Below are 24,413 nucleotides of genomic sequence, written 5' to 3' on the forward strand. Positions count from 1 at the left end.
AAGAAATGTTGAAGTAGTAAAGGGTATTACGGAATTTCGGGAAAATCTGGAATTCTTTGGAAAATGGTAAAAAACTTGAATGGTCTGAATGAGTTGAAATGGTTGGTGCTGGAATTTTTCAAATCGGTCGAGAAATGTTGAAGTAGTAACATTGAATTGAGAAATGGTATTACGGAATTCCTGGAATTTCGGGAAAACTGGTAATTTTTCCAGTTCAAAAAACAACTTTGTTTTTTGTCCTGATTAAGAAGAATGTTTTGACGGTGGAACGGTTGAAATGCGTTGGAAAATGTGGAAGAAGTAGTTGCCAAAAACAGGGTGGAAATAGGGTTTTGGAAAACCAGGAATTCTGGAAAATCCTGGATTTTTTTAAAACTTGGATAAAGGATAGTTTGAATTTCCAGAATGGTGAAATGTGTTGAAGGTGGAATGGTTTGAATAGGTTGAAAAATGTGGAAATGGTGGAAGTTTGAAAAATGGCCAATTCATTTTAAATTGGAAAAATGTCCCGGAAAACCTGGAATTCTGGGAATTTTTGGAATTTGTCAAGGGAAAAAAAGCCCACGATTCCCGAATAGGCTGAACAGTTTGAGTTAGTTGAGTTGAGTTGACTTTGAATTTATTTGGAACATGCAAGCATACAACATGATACATCACAATTTCCAGTTTCTCTTTTCAAGACTATAAAAATGGGACCCATAACCTCCCTGCTTGGCACTCAGCAACAAAGGGTTGGAGTTGGGGGTTAAATCACCAAAATGATTCCCGGGCGCGGCGCCGCTGCTGCCCACTGCTCCCCAAGGGGATGGGACAAATGCAGAGGACAAATTTCACCACATCTAGTGTGTGTGTGACAATCATTGGTACTTTAATCTTTAATCTTTAAACATGTTCGAAAAGGAGTACATAACAGTTGCTAAAACTTTTGTTCACTTCCTGTTCTCAACTTATTCACAATATACTCCATAAGTAATCACAATGAAAATAAATAAATAAATAAATACTCGGTGAAGTAAGTTACATTTCATATGGTGAGATGAGTAAGATTATTTTGAAAATGAATGAATGGATGAAATAAATTCAGAATGTTTATCATGGTTCTTCTTCTTTGTACTTTGTAAACACTTTAAGTTTGAAGAGTTTCTTGAAGTGGATCATATTAGTACATTGTTTGATTGCTTTTCTTAACCCATTCCATCATTTAATTCCACATACTGATATACTGAAGGTCTTAAGTGTTGTACGTGCATACAAATGTTTTAAATTAAATGTTTCTTTAAGATTATATTTCTCCTCTTTTTTTGAGAAGAATTGTTGTATATTCTTGGGTAGCAGGTTATAGTTTGCTTTGTGTATAATTTGAGCTGTTTGCAAATTCACTATGTCGTGGAATTTCAGTATTTTTGATTCAATAAATAAAGGGTTTGTATGTTCTCTATATCCAACATTATGTATTATTCTAACTGATCTTTTTTGTAACACCGTTAATGAAGTTGGAACGGTTTGAATCGGGTGAGAAATGTGGAAGGTACAGCGCGCCAAAATCTGGAGAAGAAGAAGAAGTTGAATAATAAATAGATACATTTTGGTGTAAAAAAAACATATGTGTGAAAGCTTTGGAGCATTCAAACAAAGAAGATGTATGTTTCTGGTACTTTAAAAAAAAACAGTCCAGTTAGAAACAGTCACTATTGTTAAATGTACACAAAGTGACACAACGAGCTGTGAACCATCACTGTAGACACTTTTCACCTTTGATCACTAAAGACACTTTAAACTGCTGCTGTGACTCAATGTCACCTCCATATTTATACTGTTGACTGTCAATCACAATGTGCAATAATGTTATGTTATTATACTTTTACTTATTTTATTTTTTTATACCTTATTTTAAACTGCTAAACTGTACATGTTTTATTTTCATTTTAGCTAAGTACCGTGTGACTTGTTGAAGGGTGGACTAGCACAGTGTTTTTCAACCTTTTTTGAGCCAAGACACATTTTTTTCATTGAAAAACTGCGGAGGCACACCACCAGCAGAAATCATAAAAAAATGAAACTCAGCAGCCGATATTGACAATAAAAAGTCGTTTTACAATTGTTGGATATGACTTTAAAGCATAACCAAGCATGCATCAATATAGCTCTTGTCTCAAAGTAGGTGTACTGTCACCACCTGTCACATCACGCCATGACTTATTTGGAGTTTTTTGCTGTTTTCCTGTGTGTAGTGTTTTAGTTCTTGTCTTGCGCTCCTATTTTGGTGACTTCTTCTCTTTATTTGGTATTTTCCTGTAGCAGTTTTATGTCTTCCTTGACCGCTATTCCCCACACCTGCTTTGTTTTAGCAATCAAGAATATTTCAGTTGTTTTTATCCTTCTTTGTGGGGACATTGTTGATCGTCATGTCATGTTCGGATGTACTTTGTGGATGCTGTCTTTGCTCCACAGTAAGTCTTTGCTGTCGTCCAACATTCTGTTTTTGTTTACTTTGTAGCCAGTTCAGTTTTAGTTTCGTTCTGCATAGCCTTCCCTAAGCTTCAATGCCTTTTCTTAGGGACACACACCTTTTGTTTATTTTTGGTTTAAGCATTAGATACCTTTTTACCTGCACACTGCCTCCCGCTGTTTCCGACATCTACAAAGCAATTAGCTACCTGCTGCCACCTACTGATATGGAAGAGTGTAACGTGGTAAGTCTGCCGATCTCCAGACAGTACAGACACTCAACAACGGCACAAAAATATTTGTAACACATATAGGTGAAATTAGATAATCTCCCACGGCACACCAGACTGTATCTCACGGTACACTAGTGGTTGAAAAACACTGGACTAGCAAAGTAAGATTTTCATTGTACGGCAAACTGTCTGTTTAACTGTGCATATGACAATAAACAATCTGGAATCTTGAACAATGAGGCACTCACTTCTGTTGGCACTTCGTGGGAGCGCGGCGAAGGCAAAGGTGACAGGCGGCTGTTCTGCTGCACTCGACTGTGTTTCCTGTGCAGACAGGATGTTACAGGTCAGTCCATATCGAATAAGTCAAACGTGACTGATTTTTTTTCTTTTTACCTTTCAAATGGGAGCTTTTTAAACTCTGACTCCCTCACAAAATCGATGACTTGCTTCTGCGTGCGACCGCTGTCCAGACGAAATAGAAGCACTGTGATTGGGCACACTTTGCTGTCTCGTTGCAATGTACTGAGAAACAGCATCCAGGTGAGGTGAGCATTCTTTACCTGAATCTGAAAGAGGAGCCGCGTGTGAATAACACAGGCTTGGGCTTGGGTTTGGGTTCCTCAAAGAGGCGGAAAAAGGCGTGGTATTCAACACAAATCTTCCAGAAGACTTTACAGCAGTCCCTACTGGTCATCAAGAACTCCAGTGTGTCTTGATAAGAACTCTGGACAAGACAGGGAAAATACTTAACGTGATTGAGTCTTTCATACACAACTCATTTCAGTACCGGAAACTTACATTTACATCAGGCCTCAGCTTTATTAGGAAACGTTTCCTCTTAAAGCTCAGTTTACGCACTTTAGACCAGTTGAAGGAGTTTATCTTCGTGTGTCCCTGTGGAGATTGGAAACAAACAAAGGGGACCTGTGATGAATTGGATCTTTTCTGACTTATAAATGTAGGATAAACAACAATACCAAAGCATCAAATCATAAGGTTTTAAGTAGAGATGTCCGATAATATCGGACTGCCGATATTATCGGCCGATAAATGCTTTAAAATGTGATATCGGAAATTATCGGTTTCAAAAAGTTAAATGTATGACTTCTTAAAACGCCGCTGTACGGAGTGGTACGCGGACGTAGGGAGAAGTACAGAGCGCCAATAAACCTTAAAGGCACTGCCTTTGCGTGCCGGCCCAATCACATAATATCTACGGCTTTTCCCCACACACAAGTGAATGCAATGCATACTTGGTCAACAGCCATACAGGTCACACTGAGGGTGACCCTATAAACAACTTTAACACTGTTACAAATATGCACCACGCTGTGAACCTACACCAAACAAGAATGACAAACACATTTCGGGAGAACATCCGCACCGTAACACAACACAAACACAACAGAACAAATACCCAGAACCCCTTGCAGCACTAACTCTTCCGGGACGCTACAATATACACACCCCGCTACCCCCTACACCCCCCCCCCCAACCCCGCCCACCTCAACCTCCTCATGCTCTCTCAGGGAGAGCATGTCCCAAATTCCAAGCTGCTGTTTTAAGGCATGTTAAAAAAAATAATGCACTTTGTGACTTCAATAATAAATATGGCAGTGCCATGTTGACATTTTTTTCCATAACTTGAGCTGATTTATTTTGGAAAACCTTGTTACATTGTTTAATGCATCCAGCGGGGCATCACAACAAAATTAGGCATAATAATGTGGTAATTTCACGTCTGTATATATCGGTATTGGTTGATATCGGAATTGGTCATTAAGAGTTGGACAATATCGGAATATCGGCAAAAAAGCCATTATCGGACATCTCTAGTTTTAAGCATTTTGGTGTGAGATTGCGCACAGTTTTAGATGCCTCTGTTCGCAGGGTTTTGCAACCTGGCTTGGCATCGTGACATCATAGCGAGGGGTTTGTACTTATTTAGACCAGAGGTCTTCAAAGTCTTCCAGGCCAAGGACTCCTAAAATGAGGGAGAGATGCAGCCAGTGACCCCCCACCTTTTACATCCTGTATAAACTTGGGATTGTTTTAGATTGAACTGGTCTTAACAGTAATGTAATGTACATGTAAATGTAATGTAGTAACAGTTAATGTGTGATACTAAGATATTCAAACTTTACAGTATAACGCTTAACATCTTAAATACTAACAATAATATAGAAATATTATTTATTCATGTTTTTATTTTAAACCAAGGTACAGTGAGTAGGGTGACCTCGTCACCACCATTTCTATGCTACACTAGAATGTTTTGGATCAATTTTGTTGTGTATTTAAAGACATTTCATTTGTGGCGAAAATGCATGGAGATATAAAGAATATATACATATACCCTGGGGGTCACAGACCCCTGTTAAAGGCCTTTGATTTAGACATTACGTAAAGCTCTCAGCCTCAGGGAGGAGCTCTTCTCCCTCTGCTGCAGTGAGGAAACAAAAAAAGATAATGACAGGTACACTATATTGCCAAAAGTATTTGGCCACCTGCCTTGACTCACATATGAACTTGAAGTGCCATCCCATTCCTAACCCATAGGGTTCAATATGACGTTGGTCCACCTTTTGTAGCTATTACAGCTTCAACTCTTCTGGGAAGGCTGTCCACAAGGTTGCGGAGTGTGTTTATAGGAATTTTCCACCGTTTTTCCCAAAAGCGCATTGGTGAGGTCACACACTGATGTTGGTGGAGAAGGCCTGGCTCTCAGTCTCCGTTCTAATTCATCCCAAAGCTATTCTATCGGGTTCAGGTCAGGACTCTGTGCAGGCCAGTCAAGTTAATTCACACCAGACTCTGTCATCCATGTCTTTATGGACCTTGCTTTGTGCACAATCATGTTGGAAAAGGAAGGGGCCCGCTCCAAACTGCTCCCACAAGGTTGAGAGCATGGAATTGTCCAAAATGTTTTGGTATCCTGGTGCATTCAAAGTTCCTTTCACTGGAACTAAGGGGCAAACCCAACTCCTGAAAAACAACCTCACACCATAATTCCTCCTCCACCAAATTTCACACTCGGCACAATGCAGGCCAAAATGTACCGCTCTCCTGGCAACTTCCAAACCAAGACTCGCCCATCAGATTGCCAGTGCCCCTCTCTGTCAGTTTACGTAGCCTACCACTTGGTGGCTGACTTGCTGTTGTTCCCAAATTTTTCCATTTTTTTATAATAAAGCCGACAGTTGACTTTGGAATATTTAGTAGCGAGGAAATTTCACGACTGGATTTGTTGCACAGGTGGCATCCTATAACAGTTCCACGCTGGAAATCACTGAGAGCGGCCCATTCTTTCACAAATGTTTGTAGAAACAGTCTCCATGCCTAAGTGCTTGATTTTATACACCAAGTGATTAGGACACCTGATTCTCATCATTTGGATGGGTGGCCAAATACCTTTGGCAATATAGTGTATGTGCAACACACAGTGACAGCATCGATTGGCAAGTGTGCAGGTGTACCTTATTTTGTGACAGAGGGAATCTATATAATGTTTATGAAGTTTACTTTGGACCGTGTCTGAAAAAAATAAATAGCGGCGAAGATTTCAAGATTTACACTACCGTTCAAAAGTTTGGGGTCACATTGAAATGTCCTTATTTTTGAAAGAAAAGCACTGTGCTTTTCAATGAAGATAACTTTAAACTAGTCTTAACTTTAAAGAAATACACTCTATACATTGCTAATGTGGTAAATGACTATTCTAGCTGCAAATGTCTGGTTTTTGGTGCAATATCTACATAGGTGTATAGAGGCCCATTTCCAGCAACTATCACTCCAGTGTTCTAATGGTACAATGTGTTTGCTCATTGGCTCAGAAGGCTAATTGATGATTAGAAAACCCTTGTGCAATCATGTTCACACATCTGAAAACCGTTTAGCTCGTTACAGAAGCTACAAAACTGACCTTCCTTTGAGCAGATTGAGTTTCTGGAGCATCACATTTGTGGGGTCAATTAAACGCTCAAAAGAGAACTTTCATCTGAAACTCGACAGTCTATTCTTGTTCTTAGAAATGAAGGCTATTCCACAAAATAGTTTGGGTGACCCCAAACTTTTGAACGGTAGTGTATATTTAAACTGTGTACATTTTAAAATGATTATTTATAGTGCTTTTGGAGAGGGTGGCGTGTGTTTTCATTTGCAATCTGGGAATTCCTCCACAATTGAACATCTTGCAGACAGACTCAAAAAACGGGGGTTAAAAATGACCGTAGAGAACATTTACACAAAACTTACCCCTAATAATATCCAGTACATAGACATTGGATCATCAGTGAGGGTTTTAAAAATTAGATTAAAATCATCATAGGCCCCTAAGGTCAGACGCAAGTTTTTTTCCAAAATGTTAGCCGAGGAACAAAAGTGATAAAACTATATTGCCACTTACCTGAAAGACTAGGATGCCTGTGTGAGCCACAGCGAGGCTCAGACGAGACCCTTCGCGGTCTTTGGCTGGGTGGAGACGAATCCCATACATCTCTAGTCGGCGTGCCACCTCTAACAACTGAAAGTCGGATTCTGCAGGCGTTTGACCTCTAACAAGACAAAATGCCAATAGGGATAAGGAAAAGGGCTGTCACAGGAACAAGGGGTGACCAAACTTTAAAACAAGACCACATTGAAAGACTGAAAGTCCAATTTCTTATCAAAGCAAACGTGCAAGACTTGACCTTGTTTAGAGAGGCGTCATTTGTAGACTTAAATTCAAATAAGCAAAAACGTCTCCAAAGGCGGACCTTCAAAAGGCCTGATCAAAATAATGTGTAGTCGGTTACAAATTAAGTATTTCTGGTAGACGCTACACTTTTTCTACGCTTCGAACCCTGTCCTTTATACATTACAAGGCAGAACTGTTCAGATAGGGCACGGATGTTGCCATGTGTCCTAATCCTTTAATCTACCGGTATGTATTGACCTTGTAGGTAATACACTGAACAACACTTTAGTTTTTGCTCCCATTTTTCCTGAGTTGAACTCAAAGATCTAAAACTTTTACAATATATATTCACAAAAGACCTATTACTCTCAATTATTGTTCCCAAATCAGTCTAAAGCTGTGTTAGTGAGCACTTCTTCTTTGCCAAGATAATCCATGGGTGAATGGCACAACAATGGGCTCTCGTCACGGTATCTCTGTGCATTCAAAATGCCATCAATAAAATGCACTTGCCTTCATTGTCCGTAACATACGCCTGCCCATACCATAATCCCACCCCACTCCATTCACAATCTTGAACTCAGCAAACCGCTCTCCCCTGAACAATGAAAACCAGGATTCATCCGTGAAGAAAACCATAGAATATGAGCATTTGCCCACTTAAGTTGCTTACGACGACAAACTGCAGTAAGGTCGAGACCCCGATGAGGACGACAAGCATGCAGATGAGTTTCCCTGGGCTGGTTTCTCACAGTTTGTGCAGAAATTATTTGGTTATGCAAACCGATTGTTGCAGCAGCTGTCCGGGTGGCTGGTCTCAGACGACCATGGAGGTGCACCTGCTGGATGTTGAGGTCCTGTGCTGGTGTGGATGTACTGCCAAATTCTCTGAAACGCCTCCGGCGACGGCTTATGGTAAAGAAATGAACATTCAATTCACGGGCATCAGCTCTGGTTGGCATTCCTGCAGTCAGCATGCCGACTGCACGCTCCCTCAAAACTTGTGACATCTGTGGCTTTGTGCTGTGTGATAAAACTGCACATTTCAGAGTGGCCATTTATTGTGGGCATCCCAAGGCACGCCTGTGCAATAACCATGCTGTTTAATCAGCATCTTGATATGCCACACCTGTGAGGTGGGATGCATTACCTTGGCAAAGAAGAAATGCTCACTAACACAGATTTAGACAGATTTGTGAACAATATTTGAGAGGAATAGGTCTTTTGTGTATATTGTAAAAGTTTTAGATCTTTGAGTTCAACTCATGAAACATGGGAGTAAAAACAAAAGTTTTGCGTTTATATTTTTGTTCAGTGTATCTTGGCAAACACCAGACTTTATTGCAAAGGTTCTCAAGGGGTGCGAGAAGATGTTTAAAGGGGAACTACACTTTTTTTTGGAATTTGGACTATTGTTCACAGTCATTATGAAAGATAGATATTTCTTTATGCATTACAACTTGTGCATAGAAGTAAATAAAAGGGCGCTTACGGTGCAGCCATGGGAGCTCCTCTATTGCGCCCGTAAAAGCCAATAAATAACCATTCAAAAAGCGCCAACAATACTCCATTTACATCTCGTGATTTGAATATTAACCAATTATTAGTAATATGCGCTAATGCAGACAAACTATTTATAGCCATGATCACTTCGGTGTTCATAAAAGATAGATCAGAAATCACAGATCAGAAATCATGCTTCTCACATGCACTGAAGAAGTCTGAGTAGGTATTCCAACAAGATGGTACCCTTTGACAGCCATTTAGAACCCGAAACTGGTGAGGACGACGCAAAAAGACACTTGTGTCCCCCCCATGCGGTTTCATTGTGAGGATTAGGAGTCATTCTTCACCTAAATGGGAATATATGAACATCCTAGCAGTTGGCATCTTAATGACAGCAGACCTTGGACAGTAAGTGATGTTTTATTATGTTTGTTGGCTCTCATGAAGTCTGCAGTGAGTAATAATCTGTGATGAAGAAGGAAAAAAAACTAACGTTGTGATGCATTTTTTAAATGAATGCGTAAATAGGAAATGTTATTATAAATGTGCCCGTTACTACATTACATTAGGGCTGCAACAACTAATCGATTAAAATCGATTATAAAAATAGTTGCCGATTAATTTAGTCATCGATTCATTGGATCTATGCTATGCGCATGCGCAGAGTCTTTATTATTATTATTTAAAAAAATGTAAACCTTTATTTATAAACTGCAACATTTACAAACAGCTGAGAAACAATAATCAAAATAAGTATGGTGCCAGTATGCTGGTTTTTTTCAATAAAATACTGGAAAGGATAGAAATGTAGTTTGTCTCTTTTATCCGATTATTAATCGATCAATCGAAGTAATAATCGACAGATTAATCGATTATCAAATTAATCGTTAGTTGCAGCCCTACATTACATATATACTTAATCATATAAAATCTCAATGGAGGTGTTTGAATGTTTAAGGCCTTTATATTACGCTGCTACCAAAGGCTCCATTGCAAGCGAACTTTTGATCGCATTTATTTAATATTTAGAATGCAAAAAAAAAAACATCCATCGTCATATCTTTCACAATGATTGTGAATAATAGGCAAAACAATTTTAAAAGTGCAGTTCCCCTTTAAAGAGTCAAGCATGGAAAAAGTTATGTATTATGCAACATTGTTTGTTTTTGTTTTAATTTTTATCAGCTAATCATGTAATTGATTGCAAGAAGCAGCATAACATACTGTATGTTGTTGCCATGGTGACCTCAATCCTCTAACAGCCAATGTGTTAGTAATAGTGTTGTTTCAGGACTTGCGTCAGCAATGTTACAGTGCTTGTAAATAATGTTGAACCAATTAATTGAATCTCAGCACAGTATCCGCCACTGATAAGTGTATTAATCACATCTGAACGGATGCAGGTCTCTTGCGTTTATCTACTGTTGGACAGCAGTCGGGGAACAAGCATTAAGCAACTTTTCTCAGTTCTTATCAGCAAACGAGCCTTTCTGCTGCCTGCATTCGGTGATTAACGAGGGACTTATCTCAACGTGGCAGCACTGCCACAAGAACCGCAGCTTTGAGTTATCAACTAGAAAGGCCTCGGGGGTAAGCAGGTAAAAGAAAGTAGTACAATAGAGGAGAAACCATTCACCCGCTGCGACTCCATCAGTTTAAGGAGTCACTTTTGGCTTGCATTTAAATTTGAGTTGAAAAAAAAAAAGTACTTCACACACACACACAAAGTCAGGCCCGAAAATGTATAATTGAACAGACAACAGCTGTGACTTATTTGGTACAATAACACAGCCTTTCAGAAAAACATAAATCTATGTGTGGTTTGGAGCTATAAAACTTTTCACAAAGACTTAATATACGTCCAAGAAGTGAACATGCCACTTGTACACCTCAGCTAAGAATATATCAAATGGCTAAAGGCTAGTACCGTATTTTTCGGACCATAGGGCGCACCGATTATAAGGCACACTGCCGATGAGCAGGTCAAGTCAGGCCTAATATCATACAAAAGGCGCACCAGATTATAAGGCACATTAAGGGGGTCATATTATGATTTTTTTTCTAAATTTTAAACACTATCTTGTGGTCTACATAACATGTAATGGTGGTTCTTTGGTCAAAATGTTGCATAGATGATGTTTTACAGACCATTTTCAAGTCGCTTTCTGACAGTCTCTTCAGGATGCGCCGTTTTGTGGGCGGTCTTATTTACGTGGCTCACCTTCGGCAGCGTCTTCTCCCCGTCATCTTTGTTGTAGCGGTGTAGCGTGCAAGGACGGGAGTGGAAGAAGTGTCAAAAGAAGGAGCTAACTGTTTTAATGACATTCAGACTTTACTTCAATCAGTAACGGAGCAGCATCTTCCCATCCGTGGCTCAATAATGCAACATCAACGCCGGAAATGTGTCCCGTGAAAAACCGACTGACCGGAATCATCGAATAACTAAAGTTCCTTGGGTGAATAATGTAAACTCACTATACCGGTATGTTTTAGCGCTTTCATGGCGAGTTTACTCACAGATATAAGTAAGAACTTTACGCTCCTTTATATTAGAAATGGCAACAGTGGAAGATGAATGCCACATAAGAAGGTAGAGAAAAAGAAGAAGCTTATGACTACAATGGCGGATGCACGCACATTTTCAGGACTTATGCAGATCCCAAATACACATCAGCAGGTACCAGAAGGTAAGAAAACTTGGTGTTGCATAATATTGCGAAACAAAACGCCAGGTAATGTCTGCTAATAGTTGCCATTTTGCGGTCCTTATACACGCATTATTATAATACTTGTATGTTTAATGCGCCAACAATCCATCATGCGGTGCGGCTTCATAGCTTACCGAAGTCGTACTAAAAACATTTTGACAGATTTTTGAGCGCCGTGTGTAATGTTCTATATTCTCAATGGAACATTTAAAGTTTTGGTGTTGTTTACTGGCGTCGTCTTGCAGTTTACACATATCTCTTATGTATGACTGCCATCTACTGGTCACACTTATCATTACACTATGTACCAAATAAAATAGCTTCGAGGTTGGTAAGCACAACCAGAATTATGCCGTACATTAGGCGCACCGGGTTATAAGGCGCACTGTCGATTTTTGAGAAAATAAAAGGATTTTAAGAGCGCCTTAGAGTCCGAAAAATACGGTATTTGGATTTAGTTATGGCTTCCGTAACACTAAAGGAGCTCTATTATGCGAAACCAACTTTTCTTACCTATTGGTACCTGCTATTGTGTATTTGGGATCCCCATACATCCCGAAAATTTGAAATCAAACCGTGGAGGCATGCTGGAGATATTATTTAAAAAAATCTTGCCTTCTTTCATACTCGGGGATGTAAGCACTCTTTGAGGGGAAAGAAAGAGGAAAATTGAGAAAAAAAAAGACGAAAATTTCTACACAATATTTTACCATAAGATTTATTTTCATCAACCAACCTCTTTTGGCGGTCTTTTTTAAAACCGACATGTCCATGTAATGTACGACAGAATTTTTAGGTTTTTTTAGTAGACTAAATTTTTAGTAGATTTACCAACAATATTATCATTGAAAATGTAATGTCAAATTCTTTAACATGCTTGCAAAAAAACTCATAAAAGGTTTTGTCATTTGGCAACTCTATCGTAGCCACGCCCCCTCGGGTCATATATTTCTATTGTTGTGACCTCTGTTTACAATCAGTCACGTCAAAAATATACTTTCTCACTGAAGACTAATACATAGTCTGGAACTACAACTGGTTCGGAACTAACAGTGTTGGGATTGTAATCATCCAAATATGATTAGCAGCAAAGTGGACAGCCGTCAACGTTGTGGCTGGTAGAGCGAACGGAGGAGACAGGTAAGCCAGTTGGATGCTTTGCTAACCAGCGAGATTGTTTCAGTGCTCTTAACGTCTCCCCGTCCTGCAACTGCAGCTGAGGCGAGCGTTCAACAAATTTGGTTCAGATTTTTACTGATATTTCATTTAAAAAAACGCGAAAGTGATATTTTGTTGCGAAAATTAATGTTTAAAAATGCATATTTCCACATTTTCAAGGAAATTTGACATGCCTGCATGTAGATGATGTTTTTTTCCATCGGATTATCCATATATGGAAGAGATTTACCCAAAGTGCTTTGCGCGAGTCTACCACTGTAGTCTGACACTGCAGTCAATAAGCGATCCTCTTGTTGTGGGGCAGACTGGCTCGTACAAGGACATGCATCCTTTGTTGGGGACGGCGTGGCGAAGTTGGTAGAGTGGCCGTGCCAGCAATCGGAGGGTTGCTGTTTACTGGGGTTCAATCCCCACCTTCTACCATCCTAGTCACGCCCGTTGTGTCCTTGGGCAAGACACTTCACCCTTGCTCCTGATGGCTGCTGGTTAGCGCCTTGCATGGCAGCTCCCTCCATCAGTGTGTGAATGTGTGTGTGAATGGGTGAATGTGGAAATACTGTCAAAGCGGTTTGAGTACCTTGAAGGTAGAAAAGCGCTATACAAGTATAACCCATTTATCATTTATGATAAATCGGTCAGTAGACTCTCTATGGAAGCGCTGAACTACAACAAAGATGGTGGGGAGAAAACGCTGTCGAAGTGGAGCCACGTAAATAAGACCGCCCATCCAGAAGCGATGGTCAGAGAGCGGCATGAAAACGATGTGTAAATGATAATCTATGCAAAATTTGACGAAACAACTACCATTATATCTTATGTAGACCACAAGGAAGTGTTTTTAAAAAATCATAACACTTCAAAAACAAAAATAGAGGAGCATGCTTACATATTCATGGAGTGGAACTCCATGATCTTGTCGATCAAGGGCATCTGATCGGGAATGTAGTTATTGTTGAGGAGGTGTGACCGGCACTGACTCTCCTCAAAGTCCCCGATCTCAGCTGACAAGGAAGAAAAAAACAGAATTGAGGCAGTGGAAATAACATCATACTGTAAGGAAAGAAAAATACAGACGTTTTTGGTTTGAGCCATTTGTAGAGAAAGTGTCAAGCTTTAGCAGAGAAATGTTTGAGGAAAACAACGTGACAGTTTGCCACTTGGTCATGCTACTGACAGACCATAGAGAATGGCACCCACAGTAAGAAGGAGACGATCAATCGACAATGGTGAGCTATGTGACATTAATTGATGACGCGCCTTGCGTGAGAAAGCACACTTGTGTCCAGTCTGCTGTCTTCTCAGTCTCCGGGCTAAAGAAGAAACTCACACTGCATAATGTGGGAGACCATCAGGGCGGCGCTGGTGTCATTGCAGGTCAGACGTCCACTGGAAAGATCCTGTTTGATTTGGAGGGCAAACAGGTACCTGGATGCAAACACAGGAGCTTTCCTTATTGATGGTTAAAGATGATTTTTAAATTGAGACGAGCAACGTGATTTGGACCGAGAATCCTGCTTGACCCACATTTGGATCACACGCTACCAATTGATCTCAGAGGGAGTGTTTACCTATCATCAATCTTCTCTATGACATCACATTCGTCACTTGATTGACATACACGACAACCGAATGTCTCGTGAGATGATCGGTGACTGCTGTGAACTCGGTATAAAGAAAAATACGACAGGCAGGAACGCGAGTAACGATTTTTTTATTGCAACACAGACTCTCTCTCCCACACACCTGCCGTCAATGGTGTGAAGACTGACCGTCGGTTTCAGTTTTCACAATAAAAGTGCTGCACTATCCTGGTTAAAGGCCTACTGAAACCCACTACTACCGACCACGCAGTCTGATAGTTTATATATCAATGATGAAATCTTAACATTATAACACATGCCAATACGGCCGGGTTAACTTATAAAGTGACATTTTAAATTTGCCGCTAAACTTCCGGTTCGAAACGCCTCTGAGGATGACGTATGCGCGTGACGTGGCCCGGCGAACACGGGTATGCCTTCCACATTGAAGCCGATACGAAAAAGCTCTGTTTTCATTTCATAATTCCACAGTATTCTGGACATCTGTGTTCGTGAATCTGTTTCAATCATGTTCATTGCATTATGAAGAAGGAAGCCGAGCAAGCAAAGAAGAAAGTTGTCGGTGCGAAATGGACGTATTTTTCGAACGTAGTCAGCCACAACAGTACACAGCCGGCGCTTCTTTGTTTACATTCCCGAAAGATGCAGTCAAGATGGAAGAACTCGGATAACAGAGACTCTAACCAGGAGGACTTTTGATTTGGATACACAGACGCCTGTAGAGAACTGGGACAACACAGACTCTTACCAGGATTACTTTGATTTGGATGACAAAGACGCAGACGTGCTACTGTGAGTATGCAGCTTTGGCTTTTTTTTGCGTATGTACGTAACTTTTTTAAAATATATAAGCTTTATGAACCTTGGGTTAGGTGAACGGTCTTTTGGGCTGAGTGATTGTGTGTGTTGATCATGTGTTTGAATTGTATTGGCGTGTTCTATGGAGCTAGGAGCTAGCAGAGGAGCTAGGAGCTAGCATAACACGTACCGTACCGTACGTGCGCGTCACGTACGTAACTTTTTAAAAATATATAAGCTTTATGAACCTTGGGTTAGGTGAACGGTCTTTTGGGCTGAGTGATTGTGTGTGTTGATCAGGTGTTTGAATTGTATTGGCGTGTTCTATGGAGCTAGGAGCTAGCAGAGGAGCTAGGAGCTAGCATAACAAACACGCAGGTGTTATTATGCAGGATTAATTTGTGGCATATTAAATATAAGCCTGGTTGTGTTGTGGCTAATAGAGTATATATATGTCTTGTGTTTATTTACTGTTGTAGTCATTCCCAGCTGAATATCAGGTACCGTGAGTATGCAGCCTTGGCTGCTAAACATTCGATAACTTGACCGTATGTGCGCGTCACGTACGTAACTTTTTAAAAATATATAAGCTTTATGAACCTTGGGTTAGGTAAACGGTCTTTTGGGCTGAGTGATTGTGTGTGTTGATCAGGTGTTTGAATTGTATTGGCGTGTTCTATGGAGCTAGGAGCTAGCAGAGGAGCTAGGAGCTAGCATAACAAACACGCAGGTGTTTTTATGCAGGATTAATTTGTGGCATATTAAATATAAGCCTGGTTGTGTTGTGGCTAATAGAGTATATATATGTCTTGTGTTTATTTACTGTTGTAGTCATTCCCAGCTGAATATCAGGTCACCCCCGGCTCTCACAGCATCTTCCCTATCTGAATAGCTTCAACTCCCCACTAGTCCTTCACTTGCACTTTACTCATCCACAAATCTTTCATCCTCGCTCAAATTAATGGGGAAATTGTCGCTTTCTCGGTCCGAATCTCTCTCACTTCATGCGGCCATCATTGTAAACAATAGGGAACTTTGCGTATATGTTCAACTGACTACGTCACGCTACTTCCGGTAGGTGCAAGCCTTTTTTTTATCAGATACCAAAAGTTGCAATCTTTATCGTCGTTGTTCTATACTAAATCCTTTCAGCAAAAATATGGCAATATCACGAAATGATCAAGTATGACACATAGAATAGATCTGCTATCCCCGTTTAAATAAAAAAAAATCATTTCAGTAGGCCTTTAAGTTAACAAAATAGGGTTTCAGAAAAAAAACGCACATAAGCTAGCGAGATATATATATATATATATATATATATATATATATATATATATATATATATATATATATATATATATATATATATATATATATATAATACACTACCGTTCAAAAGTTTGGGGTCACCCAAACAATTTTGTGGAATAGCCTTCATTTCTAAGCACAAGAATAGACTGTCGAGTTTCAGATGAAAGTTCTCTTTTTCTGGCCATTTTGAGCATTTAATTGATCCCGCAAATGTGATGCTCCAGAAACTCAATCTGCTCAAAGGAAAGTCAGTTTTGTAGCTTCTGTAATGAGCTAAACTGTTTTCAGATGTGTGAACATGATTGCACAAGGGTTTTGTAATCATCAATTAGCCTTCTGAGCCAATGAGCAAACACATTGTACCATTAGAACACTGGAGTGATAGTTGCTGGAAATGGGCCTCTATACACCTATGTAGATATTGCACCAAAAACCAGACATTTGCAGCTAGAATAGTCATTTACCACATTAGCAATGTATAGAGTGTATTTCTTTAAAGTTAAGACTAGTTTAAAGTTATCTTCATTGAAAAGTACAGTGCTTTTCCTTAAAAAAAAAGGACATTTCAATAACCCCAAACTTTTGAACGATAGTATATATATATATATATATATATATATATATATATATATATATATATATATATATATATATATATATATATATATATATATATATATATATATATATATATATATATATACACACACACACACACACACATATAGATGCATATACAAGCATATATACATGCATATACACGCATATATACATATATACATGCATACATACAGTACATGCATGTATATATATATATATATATATATATATATATATATATATATATATATATATATATATATATATATATATATATATATATATATATATATATATATATACATATGGTAAATGGGTTGTACTTGTACAGCGCTTTTCTACCTTTTTAAGGAACTCAAAGCGCTTTGACACTATTTCCACATTCACACACTGATGGCGGGAGCTGCCATGCAAGGCGCTAACCAGGACCCATCAGGTGCAAGGGTGAAGTGTCTTGCTCAAGGACACAACGGACGTGACTAGGATGGTAGAAGGTGGGGATTGAACCAGTAACCCTCAGATTGCTGGCACGGCCACTCTCCCAACTTCGCCACGCCGTCCCATATATATACATACATACATATATACATATATATATATAAATATATATACATATTTATACATATATATATATATATATACATATATATATACACATACACATACATATATGCATGTGTGTATATATATATATACACATACACATACATATATGCATGTGTGTATATATATATATACACATACACATACATATATGCATGCGTGTATATATATATATATATATATATATATATATATATATATATATATATATATATATATATATATATATATATATATATATATGCATACATACATGCATGTATATGTATACATACATGCATACAATTTTTGAGCCTCTTCCACAGAATCCAGAAAGTTGGTAGATCTGCATGTATATCGCTTTATGCTTTAATTCCAATTCAATTTTCACTTTTATGGTCATCAATACTTTTTCCTAAAATAAAAATAAAAAGCACCTCTAACTTGTGGAGTTTATCTTTTAGATGCCCACTAAACCAAGATTATCAGAAGTCTCGAATGCATCATGGAGGTTCCGGTTCAACTTTAAAGGCACATTCTCCAATAAAACGCTGGTTAAACTTCAAATTGTACGACTTGTATGATTTTTGAGGGTACATCCATGAACACTGCTCTCCTTTTTTTACATTGCCATACAAATGTGGAGCGAATGCTAACTCAGTGGGGCAAAGAAATACTGTATTAACCCTCAAAGTATATTGGGGACCTTTTTGCTTTATTTTTGAACATATATTTGGTTGTGTTACTTCCAATGGGATATTTTTTTCGAATTGCTTTTTATTTTTAACTTTGATATTTTCATTTTAAACACATCAAGAATACACTAGAAAATAATTTTAGTCCACAAAGAGTTTAAAAACATTTTTGGCTTCCTATTGTTTTGTTACTTTTTTTGGATCAAATCTTTAAATTAAATTTAGTTCTAAATAAGAAAAGCAAATGTCTCAAATTGTTTTTATTTCAACACTTCGAATGTCCATTGGATCAAATTTTTTCAGTTTTTTATTTTTAAAAAAATTAGAAAATGCATGATTATGGAGATTTTGCAGTTAAAAAATACGATTATAATGGTACTCAGTGGGGACTTTTCCCCCATGATACTTAACTGTTATACAGTTTGTAATCTGAAAGAGCAACACATAAAACAATGCGTCAAAATAAGTTATATTATTACTCTTATGTATATTTAGACCTCATCTTTATACCAGTACCTCGAACCTTTAACATTTATTATGTTCTGCTATTTTTTTTAATTAAAAAATATATATAATTAGGTCAATTGAACATTCAAACGGATAAAATAAAAAATTTCAAACATGATGTTTGCTACTTTTATTTAGGACTGGATTTGATTGAGAGATTTGAGCAAACAAAAGTAGAAAAAATATGAATCCAAAATGTTTCATACACTCCTAACTCCCTGAGGACTTTTTTTTTTTACCTTCAATTACTCTATTGCTATTAAATCAAGTAATCCCCAGAGGGTTAATGATGTGCAAAGAAACCAACCTCGTTAGCTCCTCCAGCAGTTGGGCATGGTCTGGAGGAAAATATTTCACAGCAAACCTCAATGTCGTGTGCTTCGGCCCTGTTAGAAAGAGGGGATTTCAGAACAGACTTCTGCTTTTACATGGTTGAATCATCTTTTATAAACAGCCTTAAATGATGATCTCTAAGAATACTTACGTCTAAGCTGCTTCATAATAGGCTTGATAGGATCCAACCATACCTGTGGAGAAGATATCACCATGTAGTTATTAACAAAGAACTCTTGCTGTATAGGAACTCCATTTGGACGTATTTGTCCTCCTTGCTTACCATCAACTTTTGATGGTTCTGAAACTCCAGGCCGAAGTAGTCGCCCTCAATGAGATTCATGTGGGTGCACACTAGGTCAAAGAGCACCTTGCCCGAAGCTTTAATCTGTGGGGAAAAAAATACAGTCGCGATCAAAAGTCACATAATACACACATACACTGACATCACATGGACACAGATAAGACCTTCTGGAGGAAACTTCTGTGGTCAGATGAAACAAAAATTGAGCTGTTTGGCCACAATACCCAGCAATATGTTTGGAGGAGAAAAGGTAAGGCCTTTAATCCCAGGAACACCATTCCTACCGTCAAGCATGGTGGTAGTAGTATTATGCTCTGGGCCTGTTTTGCTGCCAATGGAACTGGGGCTTTACAGAGAGTAAATGGGCCAATGAAAAAGGAGGATTACCTCCAAATTCTTCAGGACAACCTAAAATCATCAGCCCGGAGGTTGGGTCTTGGGCGCAGTTGTGTGTTCCAACAGGACAATGATCCCAAACACACGTCAAAAGTGGTAAAGGAATGACCAGATCAGGCTAGAATTAAGGTTTTAGAATGGCCTTCCCAAAGTTCTGACTTAAACGTGTGGACAATGCTGAAGAAACAAGTCCATGTCATAAAACCAACACATTTAGCTGAACCGCACCAATTTTGTCAAGAGGAGTGGTCAAAAATTCAAGCAGAAGTCTTACTGCGCACGCACAGTCTGCTCCTCCCTCTTCTGCGGGAGCACTCAGCGGCTCAACTGTGAGTGCATCCAGACACGCCGCCGCAACCGGGGGAAATCTTCTATCAACACACCTGGCAGTGATTACAGACGACAGGATAAAGAGCCTCGCCGCTGACTACTCTGCGTCGGAACGTAGCCCTGTTCGCAGTAAGCTTCACGTCTCTGACTTCCCACCAGTATTTTCTCCCGTAGCTTGTTTCCTCGTGTCCCGTTCTGATCTTCTTCGTCTCCCATTTCTTCCAAAGTCCCGTGTCTCAGCTTCTGCTGCCTTTTCCCCTGGACTCAGATTGCCCTCCTGATCCACCGACACAATGCCTGGACTTTGGACGCCCTCTCCTGCACCACGACCCCGTTTGGACCCCGGACTCCCTTGCCTCTTCAGTGTTTCCCACACATTCATTTATTTGTGGCGGCCCGCCACGAAAGAATTAAGGCCGCCAAAAAAAAGAAAATTAAATATATATATATATTTTTTTTAATTTTAATTTTTTATGATTTTTTTTGTGTCCTGTCAAGCTTCTCAGGCAAATCATATAGTTGATGTAGATGCCCATATCGGCTGTTCATATTTACTTTACAAAAGAGAAGTGTAGGATCAAGATTTTTGGAGCTCTTTGTTCAGTGGATCAGATGTTTGATGAAGCTTTGTGTCTATCTACCACCACTACTGTTTTCTGTTTATTTGTTACTGACTGTGGCAGGACACATCTGCCTCTGTTTCACTTTATGTTGCTGGTAAATAATATGGTTGTAGTAGTAGGCTAAAGTTAAATTATTTAGTATGCACTAATTAAAGGGGCAGAGCTTTAAGAGACATTTTAGCTTTTATATTTTTATAAGATATATTTTTTGTATGAATAACTTATTGTTCAAATCTGTATATAAACATGTACATAAAGTGTTGTAATTATATTGTAAAATGGATGGATGGATGGATGGATGGATGGATGGACGTTTAAAACAAAACTGTTATTATTAATTAGTAAGTATACATTTTTTTAGCCTTTTTAGAGAAAATCATATCATTGTAGTCAATTATGCAAATTACTCGATGATGTCATGGTGCCCACGCTCATAGCCACGCCCCCACCGCCACAGGTATCTTGGCAGTTTATGGGAAACACTGCTCTTCCCTCTGGATTTGGACGCCCTCATTCAACACGCTTGACAACACCCCTTACGGTATCTTCATAGGTTAATTCCAGCATACACACACTACGTATTCATCAATCTCTCAATAAATATATATTGAGTTGTACTTCCGCTGTTGTGCCGTCTCCTTCCCCCGTCTAAGACATAACAAGAAGCTTGTGGATGGCTACCAAAAGCGCCTTATTGCAGTGAAACTTGCCAAGGGACATGTAAGCAAATATTAACATTGCTGTATGTATACTTTTGACCCAGCAGATTTGTTCACATTTTGAGTAGACCCATAATAAATTCATAAAAGAACCAAACTTCATGTATGTATGTGCTCCAATCACTATATCACAAACGAATAACAGTTGTAGAAATTATTGGAAACTCAAGACAGCCATGACATTATGTTCTTTACAAGTGTATGTAAACTTTTGATCGTGACTGTATATTCTTATTTCATGAAGAGTAGCATTTAATCATGTGACAGGGGGTTGATATATTACATACACGGACAATCTGGCTTCAAGTGTCTCACTGTAAGCCAATGAGACAAAAGAGCAGCCCGAAACAAGGCTAACTCCACTTTTGGGTTCAAACCCCATAGAGGTTAATGGCACTTTACAGATAAGTCAAAACTCCTCTGTGAACTCAACCTCGCCCACAAAGCCCCCCGCTTCAAAGTCATCCTACTGCTCCAAACGTGTGTCTTCAGTTATCGGTCCAACATTCAGTGCAGCTGTTTTTACAGTGTTGACGCACCCTGACAAAGTAAACAACATGAAGCATTTTTGACTGCGCCTGACTGGTTGGCACAGGCTCAGAGTGCATCACAGCGTGAGTGAAGATCACCCTGACTCGGCTAATGATCTACTGTTGTGTGAAAGAATGTTTCCAGGAAGCAGAGTCTCCTCTAATTTTACACTTATCAGACAGACCGTTTATAAGGTGCAAAGAGAAAACCTCTTGCAACAGCTCAACCAAGTCTGAAGAAAAAACGTCTCACTTCCACACCCAGATCCATAATCTTATCCCAACAACCCCCAACATTCCTCCCCTTCAACAGCCATTACACAGTGGCAGTTCAACCAAAGCACAGCTTTTGTCAAATAATTCAGGGATGGCCAAATTAACCAATTAGTTGATTAATTGATCCTTACAACTTTGATTGTGTTGGATTGATTGTTGATTAATCTCAAGGAAAATGGGGCGCACTATTTTGTTTGTTACAGATTGTGTTGACTACTCTATATTTCCAAAAGTATTTGGCCACCCATCCAAATGATGAGAAGCCGGTGTCCTAATCACTTGGCCCGGTGTATAAAATCAAGCACTTAGGCATGGAGACTGTTTCTACAAACATTTGTGAAAGAATGGACCGCTCTCAGTGATTTCCAGCGTGGAACTGTCATAGGATGCCACCTGTGCAACAAATCCAGTCATGAAATTTCCTCCCTCCTAAATATTCCAAAGTCAACTTTATTATAAGAAAAGTGAAGAGTTTGGGAACAACAGCAAGTCAGCCACCAAGTGGTAGGCCATGTAAACTGACAGAGAGGGGTCGGCGGATGCTGAAGCGCATAGTGCAAAGCCTTTCTGCACAGTCAGTTGCTACAGAGCTCCAAACTTCATGTGACCTTCCAATTAGCCCACGTACAGTACGCAGAGAGCTTCATGGAATGGGTTTCCATGGCCGAGCAGCTGCATCTAAGCCATACATCACCAAGTCCAATGCAAAGCGTGGGATGCAGTGGTGTAAAGCACGTCGCCAATGGACTCTAGAGCAGTGGAGATGCCTTCTCTGGACTGATGAGTCACGCTTTTCCATCTGGCTTTCTGATGGACGAATCTGGGTTTGGAGGTTGCAGAGAGAACGCTACATTTCGGACTGCATTGTGGAGAGTGTGAAATTTGGTGGAGGAGGAATTATGGTGTGGGGTTGTTTTTCAGGAGTTGGGCTTGGCCCCTTAGTTCCAGTGAAAGGAACTTTGAATGCTCCAGAATACCAAAACATTTTGGACAATTCCATGGGATGGCACTTCAAGTTCATATGTGAGTAAAGGCAGGTGGCCAAATACTTTTGGCAATATAGTGTACTTTTCTGTCTAAATAAGTGGAATATGATGTCAACTAAGATCTGTATCCATGTGTTCAATAACCTGCTCAATGGACAAAATAAACAGCAGTTCCAAACCTTCTCGACTGTCAAACCCTTCATTGTAACTGTCAAACTACCTAATGTCGACAATACTTACATTTCTTCACAAAACCAGTAAACGGTATGATTTTTATTTAGTTTTATGTGGTATGTACTGGAAATATTCTATTCATAACCAGGGTCTTTATTCACCTAAACCCCAAAGTTTAGGTGGATAAAGTAGGCTATAATTAGAGATTGTTACCTATGACATTTAAAAATTAGTAGGAAAATAATGTATAATTTTTCTGTAAAAATGACTTTTGAGTAAAGGAAATTGTTGCTCTTTTGACCAAATGGTAATTCATGAACAGCAACAGAACCAAGGTTGTAATTGTAGTAAGGAGCAGCAACAGAACCCATCCATCCATTTTCTACCACTTGTACCTCAGACAACATTCACACACTAGTGAATTTAGTGTTGCCAATCAGCCTATGGGATACCCGTTGAGAACCCACGCAGACCTACGGAGAACATGCAAACTCCACAGAAAAAGACCCCGATCCCGGGAGTTGAACCCAGCACCTTCTCGCTGTGAAGTGAAGTGAAATGAATTATATCTATATAGCACTTTTCTCTAGTGACTCAAAGCGCTTTACATAGTCAAACTTATTATCCAAGCTACATTTAAACCAGCGTGGGTGGCACTGGGAGCAGATGGGTAAAGTATCTTGCCCAAGGACAACGGCAGTTACTAGGATGGCAGAAGCGGGGATCGAACCTGGAACCCTAAAGTTGCTGGCACGGCCGCTCTATCAACCGAGTGCAGGAGCGCTAACCACTGTTCCACAATGCTGCAACAACATAACCAATGTTCTAATTGAAGTAAGGAGCCACACCAAAACTAATGTTATAATAACAGCAATTAGAAGCCATAGAGCCA

At 39.2% G+C, this 24,413-nt stretch overlaps 1 protein-coding gene across 6 annotated transcripts in view; it reads right to left on the minus strand.

Moving 5' to 3' along the window:
• The window catches only part of LOC133664924 (FERM, ARHGEF and pleckstrin domain-containing protein 1-like), a 138,320-nt gene that overhangs the window by 49,426 nt on the left and 64,481 nt on the right, over positions 1–24,413 (minus strand). For all 6 annotated transcript variants that reach the window (XM_062069951.1, XM_062069953.1, XM_062069954.1 and 3 more), the window contains 10 exons: positions 19,467–19,571; positions 19,335–19,377; positions 19,158–19,236; positions 14,081–14,178; positions 13,640–13,754; positions 7,091–7,238; positions 3,483–3,578; positions 3,245–3,408; positions 3,078–3,146; positions 2,930–3,005 (listed from right to left, as the gene is read on the minus strand). In XM_062069951.1, coding sequence (XP_061925935.1) covers positions 2,930–3,005; positions 3,078–3,146; positions 3,245–3,408; positions 3,483–3,578; positions 7,091–7,238; positions 13,640–13,754; positions 14,081–14,178; positions 19,158–19,236; positions 19,335–19,377; positions 19,467–19,571 — 993 coding nt within the window. The remainder of the gene's footprint in view (positions 1–2,929; positions 3,006–3,077; positions 3,147–3,244; positions 3,409–3,482; positions 3,579–7,090; positions 7,239–13,639; positions 13,755–14,080; positions 14,179–19,157; positions 19,237–19,334; positions 19,378–19,466; positions 19,572–24,413) is intronic.

This window comes from Entelurus aequoreus, linkage group LG14 (assembly GCF_033978785.1).
Source record: "Entelurus aequoreus isolate RoL-2023_Sb linkage group LG14, RoL_Eaeq_v1.1, whole genome shotgun sequence".
NCBI lineage: Eukaryota > Metazoa > Chordata > Actinopteri > Syngnathiformes > Syngnathidae > Entelurus > Entelurus aequoreus.